General features: G+C 36.5%; 1 protein-coding gene across 1 annotated transcript in view; it reads right to left on the minus strand.

Moving 5' to 3' along the window:
• The window catches only part of POLR3B (RNA polymerase III subunit B), a 67789-nt gene that overhangs the window by 30983 nt on the left and 19072 nt on the right, over positions 1-17734 (minus strand). The window contains exons 13-19 of the mRNA XM_042889791.1: positions 14523-14684; positions 10896-11096; positions 9287-9449; positions 7622-7775; positions 5767-5841; positions 5020-5118; positions 1447-1574 (exon numbers count right to left, since the gene is read on the minus strand). Coding sequence (XP_042745725.1) covers positions 1447-1574; positions 5020-5118; positions 5767-5841; positions 7622-7775; positions 9287-9449; positions 10896-11096; positions 14523-14684 — 982 coding nt within the window. The remainder of the gene's footprint in view (positions 1-1446; positions 1575-5019; positions 5119-5766; positions 5842-7621; positions 7776-9286; positions 9450-10895; positions 11097-14522; positions 14685-17734) is intronic.

The following is a 17734-nucleotide window of genomic DNA, read 5'->3' on the forward strand; positions in this document are numbered from 1 at the left end:
GTCAAAGCAGCTGAATACACCAACCTCAGAAAACACAGACAATGAATTGCAAATGACACTCAAAACAAAACGGGGAAAAAAACCTTCACACAGAAAACTACAAAAGAACTCCACAGATACTGAATTGGCTTTCTGTACACACTGATCCTGCTTAACTGTGTGTGGTAACTAACCAAACCTTCTGAGACTAATAGTCATAAAATAGAGACTCGGGGGTGGGAGGAAAGATAATGGGATGGGGGAGAACCGTAAGAAAAAAGATTGCATCGCCCTTCTCTCTTTTTTAAATTTTATTTAAAGGGGATAACACGCATCTGCTTCTATTTTCTGCTATTTTGGTGGCTGACCACGACAGTTCAGCATCAGGCAGTTAGTATGCTACTATTTCTGCTGGAAAAGGCTCACTAAAGGTGCTGAGGTTCAGATGCACAGCATTAACAGGAGTGGTGTGCTTTTTTTCTACAGTAACTCAGCTTCCAGGGGACCATCAATACAAGCACATGTACACCACCAGTCTGAGTGCAGCTGTCTGAGCTGATGCACTGCAGCTCAGATTTTTGTCAGCACTCACTCTGGTTTGATCACAGGCTGTATGACTGCAATGCTTTAATGCTAGCTTAGCTATGTAAGAATGGAAGAATGAGGACTTACTGTGTGTTAATTGCTCACCACTGCATACTTAGAAAATGGTTTGGTTTTTCTTTAATGATCAGCTGGTACATTTGTAAAAAGAATAATTAACTGATCATAAATTAATTTTGTTTCAATCATTTTTTTGGGAAGTCATTATTATATTGCATTCTTCATTTAAAAAGGGAAAAAAAAAGAGCCCCGAATCTAAACTGCTGCTGTGGGAAGTGGGCAAGTAACTAAGTGTGCTCTTTAGTAATTTGCTCACTGTGTTTCTATAATGTCAGTCTAACTTTTCATTTAAAAGACAACTGCTCAGCTACTGAGGAAAAGTCTCTTCTCTATGCACTGTCTCTCTTTGTGAGAATGCTTTATTTATTTATTTATTTATTTTTTGTCTGGAATCTCTTATCTCTTTTTGTCTGGAAACTCATAGCACATTGCAGCATAAAGAGAAAGGAAAACCTGACTGCCAATCCTTCCGTTATGTTGAAAACTTCAAAGTCATTATGATTTACCCCCCCAAAAAAAACAAAAAACAAAAAAACAGCAATAGTGCCCCCCCATTTTCTCCAAATGTAATTATTAAGACTTACAGATATGGTCTCCATTCAGCGTAACTGCTTTTTTTTTCTTTTATTTTTTCAAACTTTTTAGAAGTAACTTTTCCTTACTTCATCTCAGCAAGGAAGTATTCCCTTCCTAGAGAAACATTAATGTTGAGCAGGAAAGAATATCTCTGTTTTGTAACTTTCTCTACACAGCCTCAAAAACTACATAATATTCCAAAGTGGAGTAAAAATCATATAATCTTACCCATTGCTTGTTTCCCCATGGCACACTGGTAAGTGTTTCGTGGGGACTGGTTGTGGTGAGGATATGGAATCAGACCGGCACAGACACCAAGCAGTGTGAAAGGCTCAATCTCCAAATGTGTTGTATCCCTTAAAAAAAAAAGGGTACCAGTTACAGAAGGCTTGTGAACAAACATATAAATATCAGTTATTTAATTTAATAGTATCTCATAACTCTTTATTTCAGTTTTGCTAAGGAAAATGCAAGCCAGTAAGACTTCAAAATATGGATTCAATGTGGGATTTTTTTTTTAGCTTTTTTTTTTTCTTCCTAATTTTAACTGTTTCCACATGAAATGAATTAAAGGAAAATAAAGTTTCATCAAGGAGAGAAAAAGCCTCTAGGTAACAACAACCTGAGGGAGCTCAGCAAGACAATAAAACATCAGCTTATACAGCAAGTCCCAAAAATGCCTTAAGGAATGTCATCTCATATAACAAGAGTCCTCCGCATCAAGTTACCATTCTAGAGATCTAAAAATCTACAGGGGATGTGGAAGAAGGAGAAGCAAGACAGATTCAGGTATTGAAGAAAATCCCAAAGCGTAGTTTTAGTTTTCCAAGATCAGTTATATAATATCAGTTAGAAAGAAAACATCTGTTTCCAAACCAGATCCAGCACCATGGATGATACGCCATAATAAAATACTACTTGAAAAGCTCTGCAAATATTTTGATATTAATTACGTTGCTATATGGCACAACTGATGAGGAATAAAAAGACAGGGACAAGGCGTACAAAGGCTGAGAAATAAGAAAAAATCCATTCTACCTGGCTTGAGCTTAAGAAATTCCATGCACAATGAAGACAATTAAATCAATGTGTGCGAGGATGCACACAGAGCGACTAACAACTGAGGATGCAGTATACAATAAAGCTTGGTTGAAGCAGGCGTGTTTTTTAAAATCAACATAAGCAACTAGGAAATGCTTCATTTTAAAATAAAGATAATTATAACTAAACCTGCCCAAGGCATATCTTTCAAGAGCACAGCAGATGTATAGGTATACATTGCTTGTCTCACACATCTAAATCCACTGCACTCTGCAAATCTCATGTTTAATATCTGACTTATCTGGAAAGTCTCTTGGAAATTTTTTTTAATTGAAAACATGAATTTTATCACTTAACTTTAAGACCCTGCAAATGAAACAACTGGAAAAATATTTGTTATAACGACATTATAAAGGGGTAAAGCACTACAAGCTCAAGAAGGCTGAGGCACAACCTGGTAGTGCACACTGAAGAGAAAGACTAGCAGGAACTTACAGAAACAACACACAAACCACTGGAAAGTTGAATCTGAAAGAACTGGGAACCCTAAGAACCAAGCCTAGTGAAAACACCTGACAATCCCAGGCACCTCTATGAATCACAAATCTGTTTCAGCAGCCTAAAAATCACCTGCTGGTCAGAGGGTAGATGCTATTTTTCTCAGTTTATTATAAACGTTTATTGAAGCCTACCTTAAAAAACACAAATAATAGAATGCCAATTGCAGTCAAGGAATTGTAAAGTAGTCTTAAGAGCCAGCAGTTAACTTCAAGCACGGACTGCTCTCCCATTCTGTGCAACTTCACAGAACTAACAGCTTTTCACACAATAAAACAAGAGGTTTAAGAACCTACTGATGAGGAAGTTACCAAATTTCTCGAGAGGGTACTAATGCATGGATTTACATACAGATTTTCAGATAGCGTAAAGTTCAGCACAAATATTTTTCTATGGAGGTCAACCTCATTTCATCCACAGAAGATGCTAGATCCAAGGATGCATTTCATAATAATTTAAAGTTTAGAAGAGTTCAATTTCTGCAAGCCAAAATGCCTCTGCCAGAAATGGAACCAAGAAAGGAAGGCAAACTTGTCAGCTTGAAAATAAGAGTTACAAACGGGTAAGGAAGAAATTGAACACGCTAAATAGAAAAAAAACCTTAATTGGATTGGAAAGGCAAAGAGAAGATACCGTAACTAAAAGAAGCCTCCATTACAAAAGCAGGAATGTTAATGGGATACTTCACAATAGTGGATTGTATCCGTTGTATTATCAGAACAAGTTGTACCAACATAGTTGTACCATTTAAAATGCAAGATGATGTTGGGGGCAGGGGGTACTCAAGATGTAGGGAATATTATTACTAAAACCAAGGAGCAACGTGCCTGTATGGTGCATGCTTAGATACTTATGACCCTATTAATTACAAGGAATTATGCTAAACTCAAAGCAAGTTGATGGACAAGAATCTTCCAAACTTTTGGCAGCTATCTTGGAGTCATTTCTTCACACTCTCCATTGGAAGCTCACAGGCTCCTCCTATTTTTGAGTAATCTATAATTTCAGATGATATGTTCCCATTAACCTTCCTAAATGAGTCAGCTGTAGGATAACTTAAATTTTTTAGCTCTGACAGTGTAAGGAGGTTGCTTAATTTTGGCACAGAAGACAGCAGTTGTATGTACTCTTCTTTGCTCATGTATTCAGAAGCCAGACAAGAGCATGCAAGAGTAATTTCTTAAAGTGATGAAGTCTTCCAAGGCCTGGGCATGAGCAATGCAACTTAATTAGCAGAGTTAATGCATTTCAACTGGCAAAGGGTACAGACAATTGAAGGTCTCATCCAGATCCACTGAAATCAATGATGTATTTCTACTAGCCTCCATGAGCACTTGACAAGGACAGAACAGTTAGAAAACGCATTTTCTGCATAAACCTACTGATCAAATATTTCATGGAAGTAACCAATATCCTCCTATGTGTAGCCTTACTTGACAGAATGTTGTCAGAGCAATGCTGAAGTAGAAAGATATGAGGACTTAAAAATTTTAAAGAAACGTTCCTTTTATATGGAGTTTCAAATCACACTCACAAACTAGAGGGTCCTTTACCTATGCAGAAAACACACACACCCCAAAAAATAATCAGTGAATCTTTTTAAACAAAAACTACGTGCCAGGAATGGGCTTTAACATATGGTAAAGATACTTAGAATGATACAGACATTTTTATTGGGGCCTATTGTACATCAAAAAGTCAAATGGAATGTCTCATCCTGACACTTCAGGCATTTAATGTAACCCAGTTGTCTAGTATCCCCATATATTAAGAACAAAGAAACTTTTCCAAAGGACAATCACAAAATCTTAATATAATTGTTTAACAAATGGAACCATTTCCCTTCTGGCTTCCTAATGTATAAAACTATTTATGATGAGCAGCTCAATGATTAAAAAAAAACAAACAAACTAAACTACCTCCAGAGAAATGAATTATGTACCCTTAAATATTCCATATTATGGAGAATTAGAAGCTGGGGTAGATCTCCCAAAAAAGACAAAAGGTAAACCACATTTTGTAACTATCCCACAGATAATTAAGGATGTCTGGAAACTGATACCTTCTATCTGGGGTTGTTTTAATCATTAGCAAAGAAGCAGTATACATGTATAAAAATAATAACATAATATTCTTGCATTTTGGAGAATCACTCTATGAAATTTTTTTATACATCAGTGTTTAGTCTGAATGCATACTTACTTATTAATTGTATGTTCATACAGTGCAATATTGCAGTCATTTTCTTCATTCACATCCAAATATTCAACAAGGCCTTCATGCAAGAAATCTTCAAAATTCCTGTTGTTAAATTAAAAAATTACATTGGAAGTATGGTCTTTTCTTATGTTTCTGCAAAAACTGAATTACAGAATGCCTATATTGAAAGAGTGTAACGTGTAGAATACAATCTAGAGAATTCATTTATATTAAACCTCTGCATTTTTAGTATTCAAAGAAAACTGCATCTTCAAGCAATCAATTCCCTTATTTTGCTGCTTCACAAAGACTGACTGACCAGTGATACTTACTTGAACAATAAAGTAAAATATCCTGAATGTATTCATCATCACCATGATATCAGCAAAGCATAAACACTTCATTTTCAATCAAGAGGAAGATGGAAATCTCCCTGGAACTTCCACTTGTGGGAAAAGGAAACTCTGAGAGATTTTATTCTGTGTAATTGACAAATTTCATACCACAAAAAAAAAAAAAAAAAAAGAAAAAAGAAAAACACCAAGACAACTACACTTAAATTGACTCTGAAACAGAAAGCCTTCAAAACACTGATTTATACACATAACTTATATGTGCAAATGTATAGAAGAACACACTCCTCTTAATGGCTAACCAACACTGTAAAACGATGGACTGTCTAAATAATTTCCACATAGTATTTACAAAAAGATGTAAAGATTATGAAAATAGTATGCTTGAGCTGAGTACCTGTAACCCTGAGCCAGTTCTTCCATATGCTTGTTTGTTACTGCAGGTTTTTGCTTCTTTACAATTATATAGGGTCTACAAGTAAAAAGAAAAGAAAGGATTATAATAGCAAATACTTGGGTAACAGTTTGTACTTTCAGGACACTGCAGCCATATCTCCCATTTTATAAACTGATACAGCCAAATAGACACAACCAGCAATTATTCAGACCTTGGTTTGAAACACAGGTGTCCTGAACTGGCTCTTTGTCCTTTCAGTAGCAAAAAATTGCACCAGAAAAAAAATCAGATTTGAATTTTGACAAAGCCATCTTTTTTCTCCTCTAAACCTTTAAACTAACATTTTCTAAGTTTCACCTACACATTTTGTCAATGGCTTTAAGAGATTTAAACTTTATTCCACAAAGCTAAGAATAGCATTAAGTTCTACAGATATTTCAGGGACTCCATGCAAAAGAGAGTCATCAGTTTGTGCTGAAATGCCCACATGCAGAATGTATTTTGCTGATACTTAGAAAGTGCTGGCATTTACTATTGGTTACTTTACATGAATCCATAAATTTCAACCACACATGGGCTTCTGAAGGCTTCCTTATTGCAAGGAAACCCTAGCACAAAGGATGGCACGCAAGAATGAAACATCAAGGGCTGTTGCTATTTGGACAAGTTGCTCTTAAAAAGAGCAGCAAATAGCTACAAGATACTTGTGGAGTCCACTCTGAAGTCTAAATAACTGTTTGAAGACTAAGGAGCACTTTTAAATGGTTAATAAGGGGATCTGAACAATTACCGGGTGGGGAATGTCACAAAGCAATTTGGTTAATTCCTGGAAATACACACAATTTCACTTCTCACTCTTAAAAAAGAAAAGAAAGGAAGGAAATAAAAAAAAACCCACATCAAATCAGAACTTTTTCAAACCTGGATTAGCCTAACTGGTAAGGTGATTTCTGTGCTAATGGAATATGGCCGTACCACTGCATGTCTTGAGCGGGTGTGATTAGCTGATATTTACGAGTACTACTTCTGGGTCTTTACCATGCCTTACACAGCATTCAGTATGCTCTGAATTTCAATTAACAAATAAGGTGGAATGCCAACTGTAACTAACGTATGCACATAGTTCTTATGTCATTCTGCTCCCAATCTCTTTTTTGTTCTGTTACACCTTGTTCTTTAACCAATCAATTCCTTTTTGCTTGCCTTTGTGACATGACTGTTATCAAGGCACTCTCTGTGCAATAAGGAGTGTAAGCACTCAAGGCAGAGACCTTCCTTACAGATTTAATGAATTCCCTGCCTAGATAACAGCAAGCAGTGAACTAAACCAAAACTTTGAGACTTTCCTTTTACAACAGAGAGCACATGCAAGCCTGAGGAAGCTTTGTACCAGAAATAAGGGCTCTTGAAGGCAAAGGGTAGCCTCTCATTCTACAAAGTGGTATCATGTCCAAGAGGTGGCTGCTTGTACCTTGTTTAAGTACTCTGATAACTTAAAAAAAAGAAGTGAAGAAACAATCCAAGGAAATGGACTATCACTGCAGTTGCCAACTAAGTTGATTTCTCCTTCCTCCTTTTTTAAGAAGCTGGAAGCAATATTTTGCTCTAACTCCTTTATAGAGATAAAACTAATCTACTCAGGCTTTTTTTGGGAAGTTGATTGACTACATAATCAGACTACATAATGTCTTGCCTACCTATCTGCTTTGAATGAGGGTTATTTAAGGAGAAAATAAATGCTCAAATTCCCCTGAATTTGAAAACAGTTTTTATGTTTAAATCTGTAGTTCCTTCACCCAGTGTACTTACAGTGCACAGAACAGTGCTTACTAGATAATTCTGATAGGATGCTTACCTGCACAATCTCCCTCCATCAGAGGAAATGTAGACACATCTGTCAGAAAGATTTGTAGAGATGGAAACAAATTCATTGATATAACCAGCTCGTCGCATTATCCGAAACGTGTTGACTAGCTTTTGATGATCACGTATGACACCAAGGATGTTACCTATTCAGAAAGAGAACAAGTTCATGGCCCACTCAATATAAGCAGAGCTTTGGATGTGCAAACTCTGATCGTGTCTAACATGTACAGAAGTACTTCCCACTTCTTGCAATTAGTATACATATTTAAAATACATATCTAAGTATTCTGATGCATGATGAGCAAAGAAGACTAAAATTCATTTTTAAAGAGTCATCTAACCAAGTTTATCTTAACATATGGAACACAACTTAGTACAGTGTCATATTAAACAAAACACAGGGAGACAGCCTGATATAAATGTAGGAATATGCACTTGAAAGACTTTCTGTCCTCTTACATCACATACTTTAATTTGAAACAAATCAGACAACCACAAGGCTGGATTCTTCTAGAATTAAAACAAGAAACTAATTATATTGATCAGTTTTGCTTCATTAAGTATGAGATCATCTACATTTTGGAACATAAGTGATCTTGCTCCATACTACAAATGGAGTGTCTGAAGGAAGAATCCAATCCTTCTGCTCGGCACTTCCCTTTAGACCATAAAGCGAAACAGGAGGAGTGCATGTGGTTTCACTGAACCTTATCTTTAACATATTGCTAAAGAAAAGCAGAGCTAAGGAATGCAGTGTAGTCAAGTGTTTCTTTCATGTAACTGAGAAGAATAACTGCTGTTTAATTTGAAGGTAAATGGAGAACTTACGGTGACAGACCTTAAATACTAATCCCTGAAGTGGATGCTGCTGACAAAATCATAGTTGTAGTTTTTAACATGTCACTATTTTGAAATCTAATATTATAGTAACTGCTGATTAGAAATACTGAAAGATCAGCTGCAAAAGGAACTTAAGCGTGCAGAAGCAAAGCACATGTGCCAAATCATTCTTCTAACAAAGGAAAGCAATGCAGCTTGTTTTAAGTCTCATTTTTTATAATCATTCACAAAGCAAGTTGTTGCTTAAAAGGCAGTTTTAAAGAGAACAGCATTGCTAAATATTGCAAACAGTAAATGCTGGCTTCCTGTTTTTAAACACAGTTGCATGAATAGATACAAAAATATATGAAGATTGCAATAAGAAGAAATAAATTCTGTGAACGAAGCTCTGGATTTATAAAATTAAAGTTATCATTTTAAGAGCATTATTCTTTTTAAAAAGTACCTTAGGAAGGTTGACTAATTGGTGAATGACTAGAAAACCAACCAAACAAAAAAAATCTGTAATGGAGTATACATATATTTGTATGCATTCATGCAAACCTGTATACAAACAGTACTGAAACTCAAAAGAGCTTCAATATCCCAGCTATATGCATTTGCAGAGTTCTGAGGACAACTTCACACACAGATAAATGCCATCATTTGACCTGTGTCCTCTGCTTAACCCTATCAAATATTTGCTGATGAAATTGCAGGAGAAATTCACAGGGAATACAACTGTGTTTGGCCACGCTCCAAATATCGCAGCGTTTCTGAAGAGTAACTCAAAATTGGCAACAAATCAGAGTCAGACTGCTGAAGAGCTGCCTACCATTCAGGAAAACAAGGAACACATTAGGATATGAAAGTTCTTCACCACAGAGCAAATTCACATCTTCGACTCCAAGATTACTGGCTAGTTTAATGATTGGGCCATCTTCCATATCTGTAGTAATGTGAGTCATCAGAGCAAGGTTTTTAACCAAACCACAAGCCTAAAGAAAGAAAAAACAATTTAATCTTTTATCCATTCATGGAATCACAGAATCATTAAGGTCGGAAAATACCTCTAAGATCATGCAGTCCAAACATCCACCTACCACCAGTATTTCCCCATTAACCATGTCCCTTAATACCACATTTAAATGTTTTCTGAACACCTCCAGGGACGGTGATTCCACCACATCCCTGGGCAGCCTGTGCCACTGCAGCACCACTCTAAGAAGAAATTGTTCCTATTATCCAACCTGAACCTCCCCTGCCATTCCCTTTAGTCCATTGCTAGTTACACAGAAGAGGAGGCAGCCCCCACCTCACAACAGCCTCTTTTCAGGCCACTGCACAGAGTTACAGAAGAAATTCAAAGCACAAAACAAATTAAGTACACTGAAAATTAGGAAAGAAAAAAGTAAGTACTTTCTACATTGCACAGAAAGGTAATGTTTTAGCATTTAAAAATAAAAAGTACAGTTTGTAGATATGAAGTTAACCAAAACATGTATAACCATTTATTTTTCTCTCTTTAAAGCAACATCTTTATTATTTACATAGAAAAATCAAGGAAATAAAATTCAGCAGCATGACAATATTTGGACACTTTATTGTCATAGCACATAGTTTTTAAAGATAAAGTACATGAAGAAGTACAAACAATTCAGTTTTAGGTTAATAAAAAAAAAGTTAGGTTAATAAATTTTTAGTTATTAGAATCAATTGTTATAACTCCATACATCAAAACTTCTTAATTTTAATGTAATTTTACCACTATATCTTTGTGGAGACTTGAAAATAACAATATAATTGTTTGCAATTATTTGCAAAATAGGTAACAAAAAGCATTTAAGTATCTTAAACAGCATAATTTTACTTCAGCTGCTTAAGACTAGCTCATATTGATTACATATTTACTCCAGAAGTCCAAAGCTCTCACAGGGCTTTCCATTCAGGACGTAGAAAATGAAAAGATAGCAATATAAAGGAAGACTGCCAGCATCAATAATTTGGTTGAAAAAGCTCCATATTTAAAGGTAAGATAAAGCAGTTTCTGTAAAATTAATACAATTCTAGAAAAATTGCAGGTTGATTGTAATTTCAAAACAGTATACTCATTCTAGAACAAAGGGATAAGAGTTGAGGATTCCTTTTCCTGTCCAGATCAAAACAGAGCAAAGAGAGCAAAAATAATTCAACCTAATGATTTCTCAACAAAGCTTCTAGCCATTCCCTTCTGAAAGGAGAACAGTATAGTAAGGAGGACCAGGACGTAAACTGATGGGACGTGAGAAGACAAACAAGCAGTGCTACCTGACTAAGGATAATTTCTCTCATCAAGAACCCTCCTCAGCAAAATTCTTCCTCTGTCAGAGGACTGCTTCAAACCAAACAGTGCCACTGCTGCTCAGGAGGACAGAAATACTGACAGCAACATACAAGTCCCTTACCTCTCCTTCAGGAGTGTCCGATGGGCAGAGCATCCCCCACTGAGATGGCTGCAATGATCGAGGACCACTCACTTTCCTTGTCTTTTCAAACTGAGAAGAGATTCTAGTCATCATTCCCAGAGCAGATATGTAAGACAAGCGGGACAATACTTGAGTCACACCTTGGCGGTCCATTTTGAATCTCTTCAGAGACCAATTTCCCTGTAGAACACAACGAGCATTTAAAAAACAGTTATCACAGTTTATCTGTCTTTCAACACTGCATTCCTTTTTTCAAGATTTAGACTGAACAACCTCAGGAGCTTCGCACAGCCAATACTGCCCATTTCATAGAATCCCAGAATGGCTTGTGTTGGACAGGACCTTAAAGCTCATCCAGTCCAACCCCCTGCAGTGGGCAGGGCTGTCACTCTCTAGATCAGGTTGCCCAGGGCCCATCCAACCTGGGCATTTATGTCATACAGCTGTCTAACTACCCATCTGTATATAAACTACTGGTTATGACACACTTACTAACTGAAGTTGAAACAGAAGAATTGCTCTTCCAGATGATTTTGCTATAACATCTTCAATTACACAGAGACTGATCTTCACATGCACACAGGTATATCAACGCTCAAATTTAACAAAAGTAAAAGCTTTTCTGGCCTTTTTGAGTATGTCAACAAAAGGGGTGCTTCTTTTGTGTGTGAAATATACTTTTACAGTAGGTCCTGCTTCAGTTCTGTCTTTTTTGTGATTTATTTTGGTAGGAAACACAGATGGTTATACTGAAGCAATCTGACATCAAAGTCACGTGCGCTTTCTCAAAACCTTTGGGTATCAGAATCCAGAGGAAAAAGACTCATTCATGTGTCTTATCTTCAAAGAAGGGTGGGAGGTTTTAGGTCTATCCACACTTCTCCAGTGAGTTCACATCAACTAGAAGAGATTCATTCATATACCAATGATTTCATGCTTTGTGACTGTCAAGGGCAGTGTTACTTGTGGTTTCAACTAGAACAAAGGAGTTCAGAGAATGTTCTAGAACACAATTACGTTTAAATGGCAAGTAGATATATAATAATATCTATCAATACCCAGCAGTTCACTGCAACCTAAACTAATGTTTCAGCAGGCTATTAAATTTAGATACTACGTATCTTGATTTCAAGATCCATACTCCATATATAGAGAGTTCCTGGTACCTGAGTCAGTAGATACAGCACATTTTTGCCCAGTTGTTACTACTTGCCCCAGTCACAACACTACCAGTCAGTCCAAAGGGAGCCAAGAGCCTGAATGTTTTCTCTAGGACTGCCACCTCCTAATCACAGAATCACAGAATCACCCGGGTTGGAAGGGACCCCAAGGATCATGTAGTTCCAACCCCCCTGCCTAGCAGGGCCACCAAACATACACATTCAGATCAGGTTGCCCAGGACCATCCATGTAACCTTTTGACAAACTCATGCCAGCACAGCTAACAAAGAATTTAGAGTTTGCTTGCTATACTGCACTGAAATCTTTTTGCTAGGTTTCTTTATTTATACACTAACAGCATAATCTCATCTTTTGATTAACAGCAAGAAGAGAAAAATTGGGATGGATACTGGCTTATTTGCCTACATTACAGAGACTGTTAAGTAGTCATGAGAATCTGCCTTTTTCCCTTGTTGCAGAAAGGGCGAAGACATAATATCCAACGGCAAAAGGCCTCACTACTTGTTCATCCTTCTCACTCACTCACCATGACACTGTTACAGGACTGGAAATTAACAGAATATGAATGGAGAGTAAAATAAATCAGTAATTTATCCTCATGCTAGAAATGATTGTAACTTGAACTACCACGCAGTTTTTCTGTACTGTCCAAATGACTGAAATCTCAGCAACAGAAAAGGGAGGTAAAACACTCCCTGAAGAAATAATGTGAAAAAATTATTTATGCTTCGGAAGTGTCAGAGTGACTCCTTCAAAGCTGTCTAAAACAACCCAAACAGGTCAGGGCTGCTGCAAGATAGAGGACTTCCTACTGAAAACTCCCGTATCAAAATTCCTTCTGCAATGGCACTGCATGATTTTGTAGGCTCTGAAATGTCTGTTAGGTCTGTACCATTTCTGCTCACTTACTCTCCTCTGGTATTTCCAGGATACACAGACTAAGTACCACTGAACACCAGTGTACAGAGGATTTAGCAGTGTTATGAATTATTCTGCATGCTACTAGTGTAATTACAAGTCTGTTAAGTTATCTCATGCTCTTTGGGACTATCACTGAAGCATTCTGGTGAGATTGGAGATTGCTGTTTCCAAGAACGATGTTTATGGTATTTGCTTAATCTCTTGAATAGTATGCACTGGGCATTGTTCCTGAGAAATGATTTTCAATGCTTAAGAGCAGATGGTGTTTAACTGCTTATGTGACAGTAACAAAAAAAAAAAGTCCTAAGATAGCGGAAGAAGGAAGACTTTACAATATGTACTGAATAGTTTGCAGATTTATCTCTGTCAGTCCAAATGGAAAAACTGGCACCAGCTAGAAGAAAGCACAAGCATTTAGAGAAACAAATCTGTCAACTGTTTTGGGTACGTGCACTATAGAGATTTAACTACGTTTTGGGCACTCATAAAATTAAATAGTGATAAGCTTTAAACACTGGGATTTGTAAGTAACAGACTAGGTTGTTTCGAATGCAATTTGTGGAGTTAATTTTATTTACAAGAAATGAAGAAAAACTTCAGTTTTGTACTGGGCAGAAAAGCCCTCTCAAGAGTTCCAAAGATTAAGAAGCAAGTTGCATGCAGTCTACCAGCAACTAAAATACTTTCACTAATCTAATTTATTAAAAATTCACGTATTTCAAAGTCACTTACAAGCTACTAGCTAGATTGCAGGGATTATCACACAAACTGTTCTTGCAGATACGTGAGGTGAGAGACAAAGTTAATAATTACATCTTGCTCTCGTCCACTGGCATGAATGAAGATATCCACTCTAGTAGAAGGCAGATATGAGCAAAAATCTAACGACGACAAATTACACTTGATTCCAACCATTTTACAGTAACAACTGGTCTACTAGTTTTCCCAGTTAAATAGTTCAGTATCGTTATCATTGATGTAACAAAAAAAATACTGGCTCCTAGCTACAAATTTGCTCACACTAAATTTATTTCTACTAGCTAGCTCATATAATTAGAAAGGCATCACTCTTCAAAGAGCTCTTTTTTAGCAATCGTCTTTCCTTCACAATGTGTTCTTTTCCTGTCATATTTCAACCATATTTTGGACATATGATACAGCCTCAACTTAATTAGGTAATAAAAAAATATCACGAACCACATAATAAAGCAGAACGCACAAGACAGCAAGTTGGATTAACAATCTCTATTTTAAATTGGTCTGTTTCTACTGTTCCATCACAGATACTTCAAACACCTCTTTTAATTAAATGGGGAAATAAAAATTGGCTTGAAGAATAACGATTTTTCAGCCAATTCCAAAAGCCATGTCCATGACAGAACTTTGCAATTTTTGATAGATTTGACCAAAGACAGCGGAGCCATCAGAACAAAATTTACACCACTTCAGCACTCAGTACAGTGGAAAAATCTTGTATATTAGAATTAAACCAAAAGTACTTACTGTGGAAATGGCATTGACCATGCCATTGGTGATTTGGTCCTGACGCATGTGCTTCACTACATCAAACTGAGCTGCACGTTGCTTGGGGATTACCTGGTCAGCAATCTTTTTCAGCTCAGAGTTAAATTTTTTGAACAAATCTTCAAACAGAAGAGAAAGAAGCTGGAAATACAAAACAATTGGATTAAGGTCTGGGAAAAGTGGAAGAACGCAGGTGTTTCGATATTTCTACCCTTCTGGTCAGCTGAAATGCAGCGCTTGTTTCTTACATATTACTCTCATAAGTTTTTTTGCTTAAAATTTCTCAGATGTTTCACTTTAATAATTTCAAAATAGAAAGCAAAGTAAGAAGAAGAGTCTAAGCCTACCTATTCATCTTTTTTTTTGTTTTGTTTTGACCTTCGCAATATCTTTGCATATGCACCTATCAACAGTCAGAAAAAAACCAACCAAACAAACAGCAATAAATCTCTTAAGAAGCATTGCAATTTAAATTCCAAATGTCAGGAGGACTAAAAACACAGCAGCTATCAAATGCCAGAAATGGTAGTTCCCAGTGTCCAAGGCACTGTAAGGCAGAACAAGCTAGGCATTCAGCCATCAAAAGTCAAGATGTCCTGGTGTCAGTTGTGCAATTTAATTTTTTTATGTGAAGAATTAAAACTGAATTATAACTGTATCCATTAAACATAGTCTTAATATCTCCTTCTCTTCTGGAAAGAATGCAAAGTACTCTTCATACTATCAGCGGGATGGGCCATTAGATTTCACTTGCTTTTCTCCACTTACATGTCACAACCAGACTGATCAAAGTGTTAGCCAAATGACACTGTAAAGCAGCTACATAGATTATAAAATATCATTTTCACTAGCATCAGTGCATTTAAGTATGACAAGATCTACTAGAAACTCACACAGTTGTATGATTAGGCAATACAAGATTGTCACTACCTTTCACAGAGATTAAGAGTAGACTAAGTCTACACTAAAGATGTAAAGAGCATTTAGTGTGCAGTCATTAAATTGTAAAACCTTATATAGAACAGTGATCATGTCACTGCATGCTAACTCTTGACAAAAACAGAACCCTATTTCCATTCAGAATAGAGTCTTCAATAAAAACTTTTTTTTTTTAAACCTGGTCTTGATACATGATGAAGGTGTTGGAGACCCTCTTCCTTCCTGATCCTTGTGGGAACATTTTGCAATGCAACTTCCTCTTACTACTGTTAAAAGAAACTCAGTCACCTGAGACTCACTGCAGTGTCACAGCTTTTTTAAAGCCAAATTCAACTAGAAACGAAAACATCTTTCATGAAGTATTACATTAGGAAGGACAACCCACTGGCATCTCCAAAAATCAGATGAGATCAGATCAGATCAGATGAGAGATGTGTTTCAAATGGAGGGAAAAGGGATGTGCACAGTTTTAAGATGTCTGAAAGTCTTGTTAAACACAAAACAGACTCTTTTGAGGTCAATCCTGGTATACATTTAATCTCAACAGGTTTCTGTGCAGAAACTTTTGATAAAAACATGTCACATACAAAGACAATAGTTCCATTTTTGATTTCTTGATCTTAAAATCTTTACAAAGTCTCCTAGTTCCACGTGCTGTAGGGATTATAACATCATCCTTCTTCTCTGAAATAATAAAGCCAAACCCCAAGTACACAAACTTTGCCAGTCTGAAAAGTGTTATGCTTTGCTAATTTCACTCACGGACTCTCAGTTTGTAAGAGCTCTGACTATCTGGCAAGGCAGAGTCTCACAATAACCACATTATTTAGGTCAAGAGTGGGCGATTAAAGAAAAAGGATGGAATGCCAGTGATAATATTCAATGGATTTCATAGTTAGTCCAGGGCCTTTCAGCCTGCTTAAGTCAGGATCACTAAAGAGCAAATTATATTAAAGAAAAAAAAATACTGACAGCTCATCAATTGATTTTCATTGAAAATCCAAAGAAAAATTAATAAAGAAGTTAAGCTGCTGAAATACAGTTTCACCAATTAGCTTAATGTCAGAGAATTCTAATTAGGCGCCTTGAGATTGCTATTTAGCGTTTAAGCCTTTTGAGTGCCAAATTCTCCCTTTCACACAAACTGGTTGCAAAATTAAAGACATTAGGCAGCCTTAATTATATTATCAGAACAGCTGGGATTAGCCAATCTCTGAAGTCAAGGCGGTATTCTTTTGTCACAGGGTAGAAATCCCTTGCTTTCCAGGGTGCCGGATTTTGGTGCTGTTCCATATCTCACCCATACAAAGCAAGCTGCATTAGAAACAAAAAAAAAATGAGGACAAAGAACAGAGTAATGCTTAGCAAATAATGAACACATTAAGGAAACAGAAAAGGTAGGTGAAAAGATTAAGCCTGAAATCGGTAGGTTTTGCTAACACCTCAGCTGGCACCTGGCCTACCAAGCCTCTCGTGGCAGAAAGACTAAGAGAAAGCTCTGTAAACCAGCTTGGCTAGTGGATACAACTCTGTTATCTAAAGCTAAAGCACATTTCGTACTCTCTTGTCCCATGGGGTGTGAAATTAGCAGCTATTGTTTTCACACATCTTTATAAACACAATGCCTTTTATGTCTCTGCATTGTTTAGACCGCTATGTTTTTCTCCTCACATGGGAATCTTTTCTTTTTTTCCTTTATTCAAATTATAAATCAACAGGATTTTTATTCCAGGAACATGCTGGCATGAAAAGAAAAAAATAACAACAACAAAACCCCCTCACTGCTCATTTTATCCACACAAACTTTAGCTAAACACAAACATTTAGAAACTGACAAAAAAAAAAGATTTCTACACTTCTTAGTCAGTAATCAACAATATTAAACTGATAATACGGCAGAGAGGAATTCAAGTGTTCAGCTTGAAATGAGCATTTAAAATATCACAAGGGATCCATAACTGCTCTTAAACAAGTGTTACAGCCTCCCCCCTGTGCAGCTCTCCTTGATGTAGAAAAAATATGCATTGCCTTTGTTATGATGATCCTCTACATTTAAGACCCCTTCCCAGTTAATTTAAAACAACTTTGGTTGTTAACATCTGTGAGCAGAAGCCTTTTTCTTACAGCCTGTAAAAACTTCTTTCCGCTTTATTTTCTGCCTCTAAATTATCAAGAAAAATAACTACTTTTCAGTCCAGCTAAATAAGAGCATATGATAGAGCACTAATTACATTGATTTACAGCAACAATGC

The sequence above is a fragment of the Lagopus leucura genome, unplaced genomic scaffold (assembly GCF_019238085.1).
Source record: "Lagopus leucura isolate 7727_CA_CO unplaced genomic scaffold, USGS_WTPT01 Super-Scaffold_100159, whole genome shotgun sequence".
Classification (NCBI taxonomy): domain Eukaryota; kingdom Metazoa; phylum Chordata; class Aves; order Galliformes; family Phasianidae; genus Lagopus; species Lagopus leucura.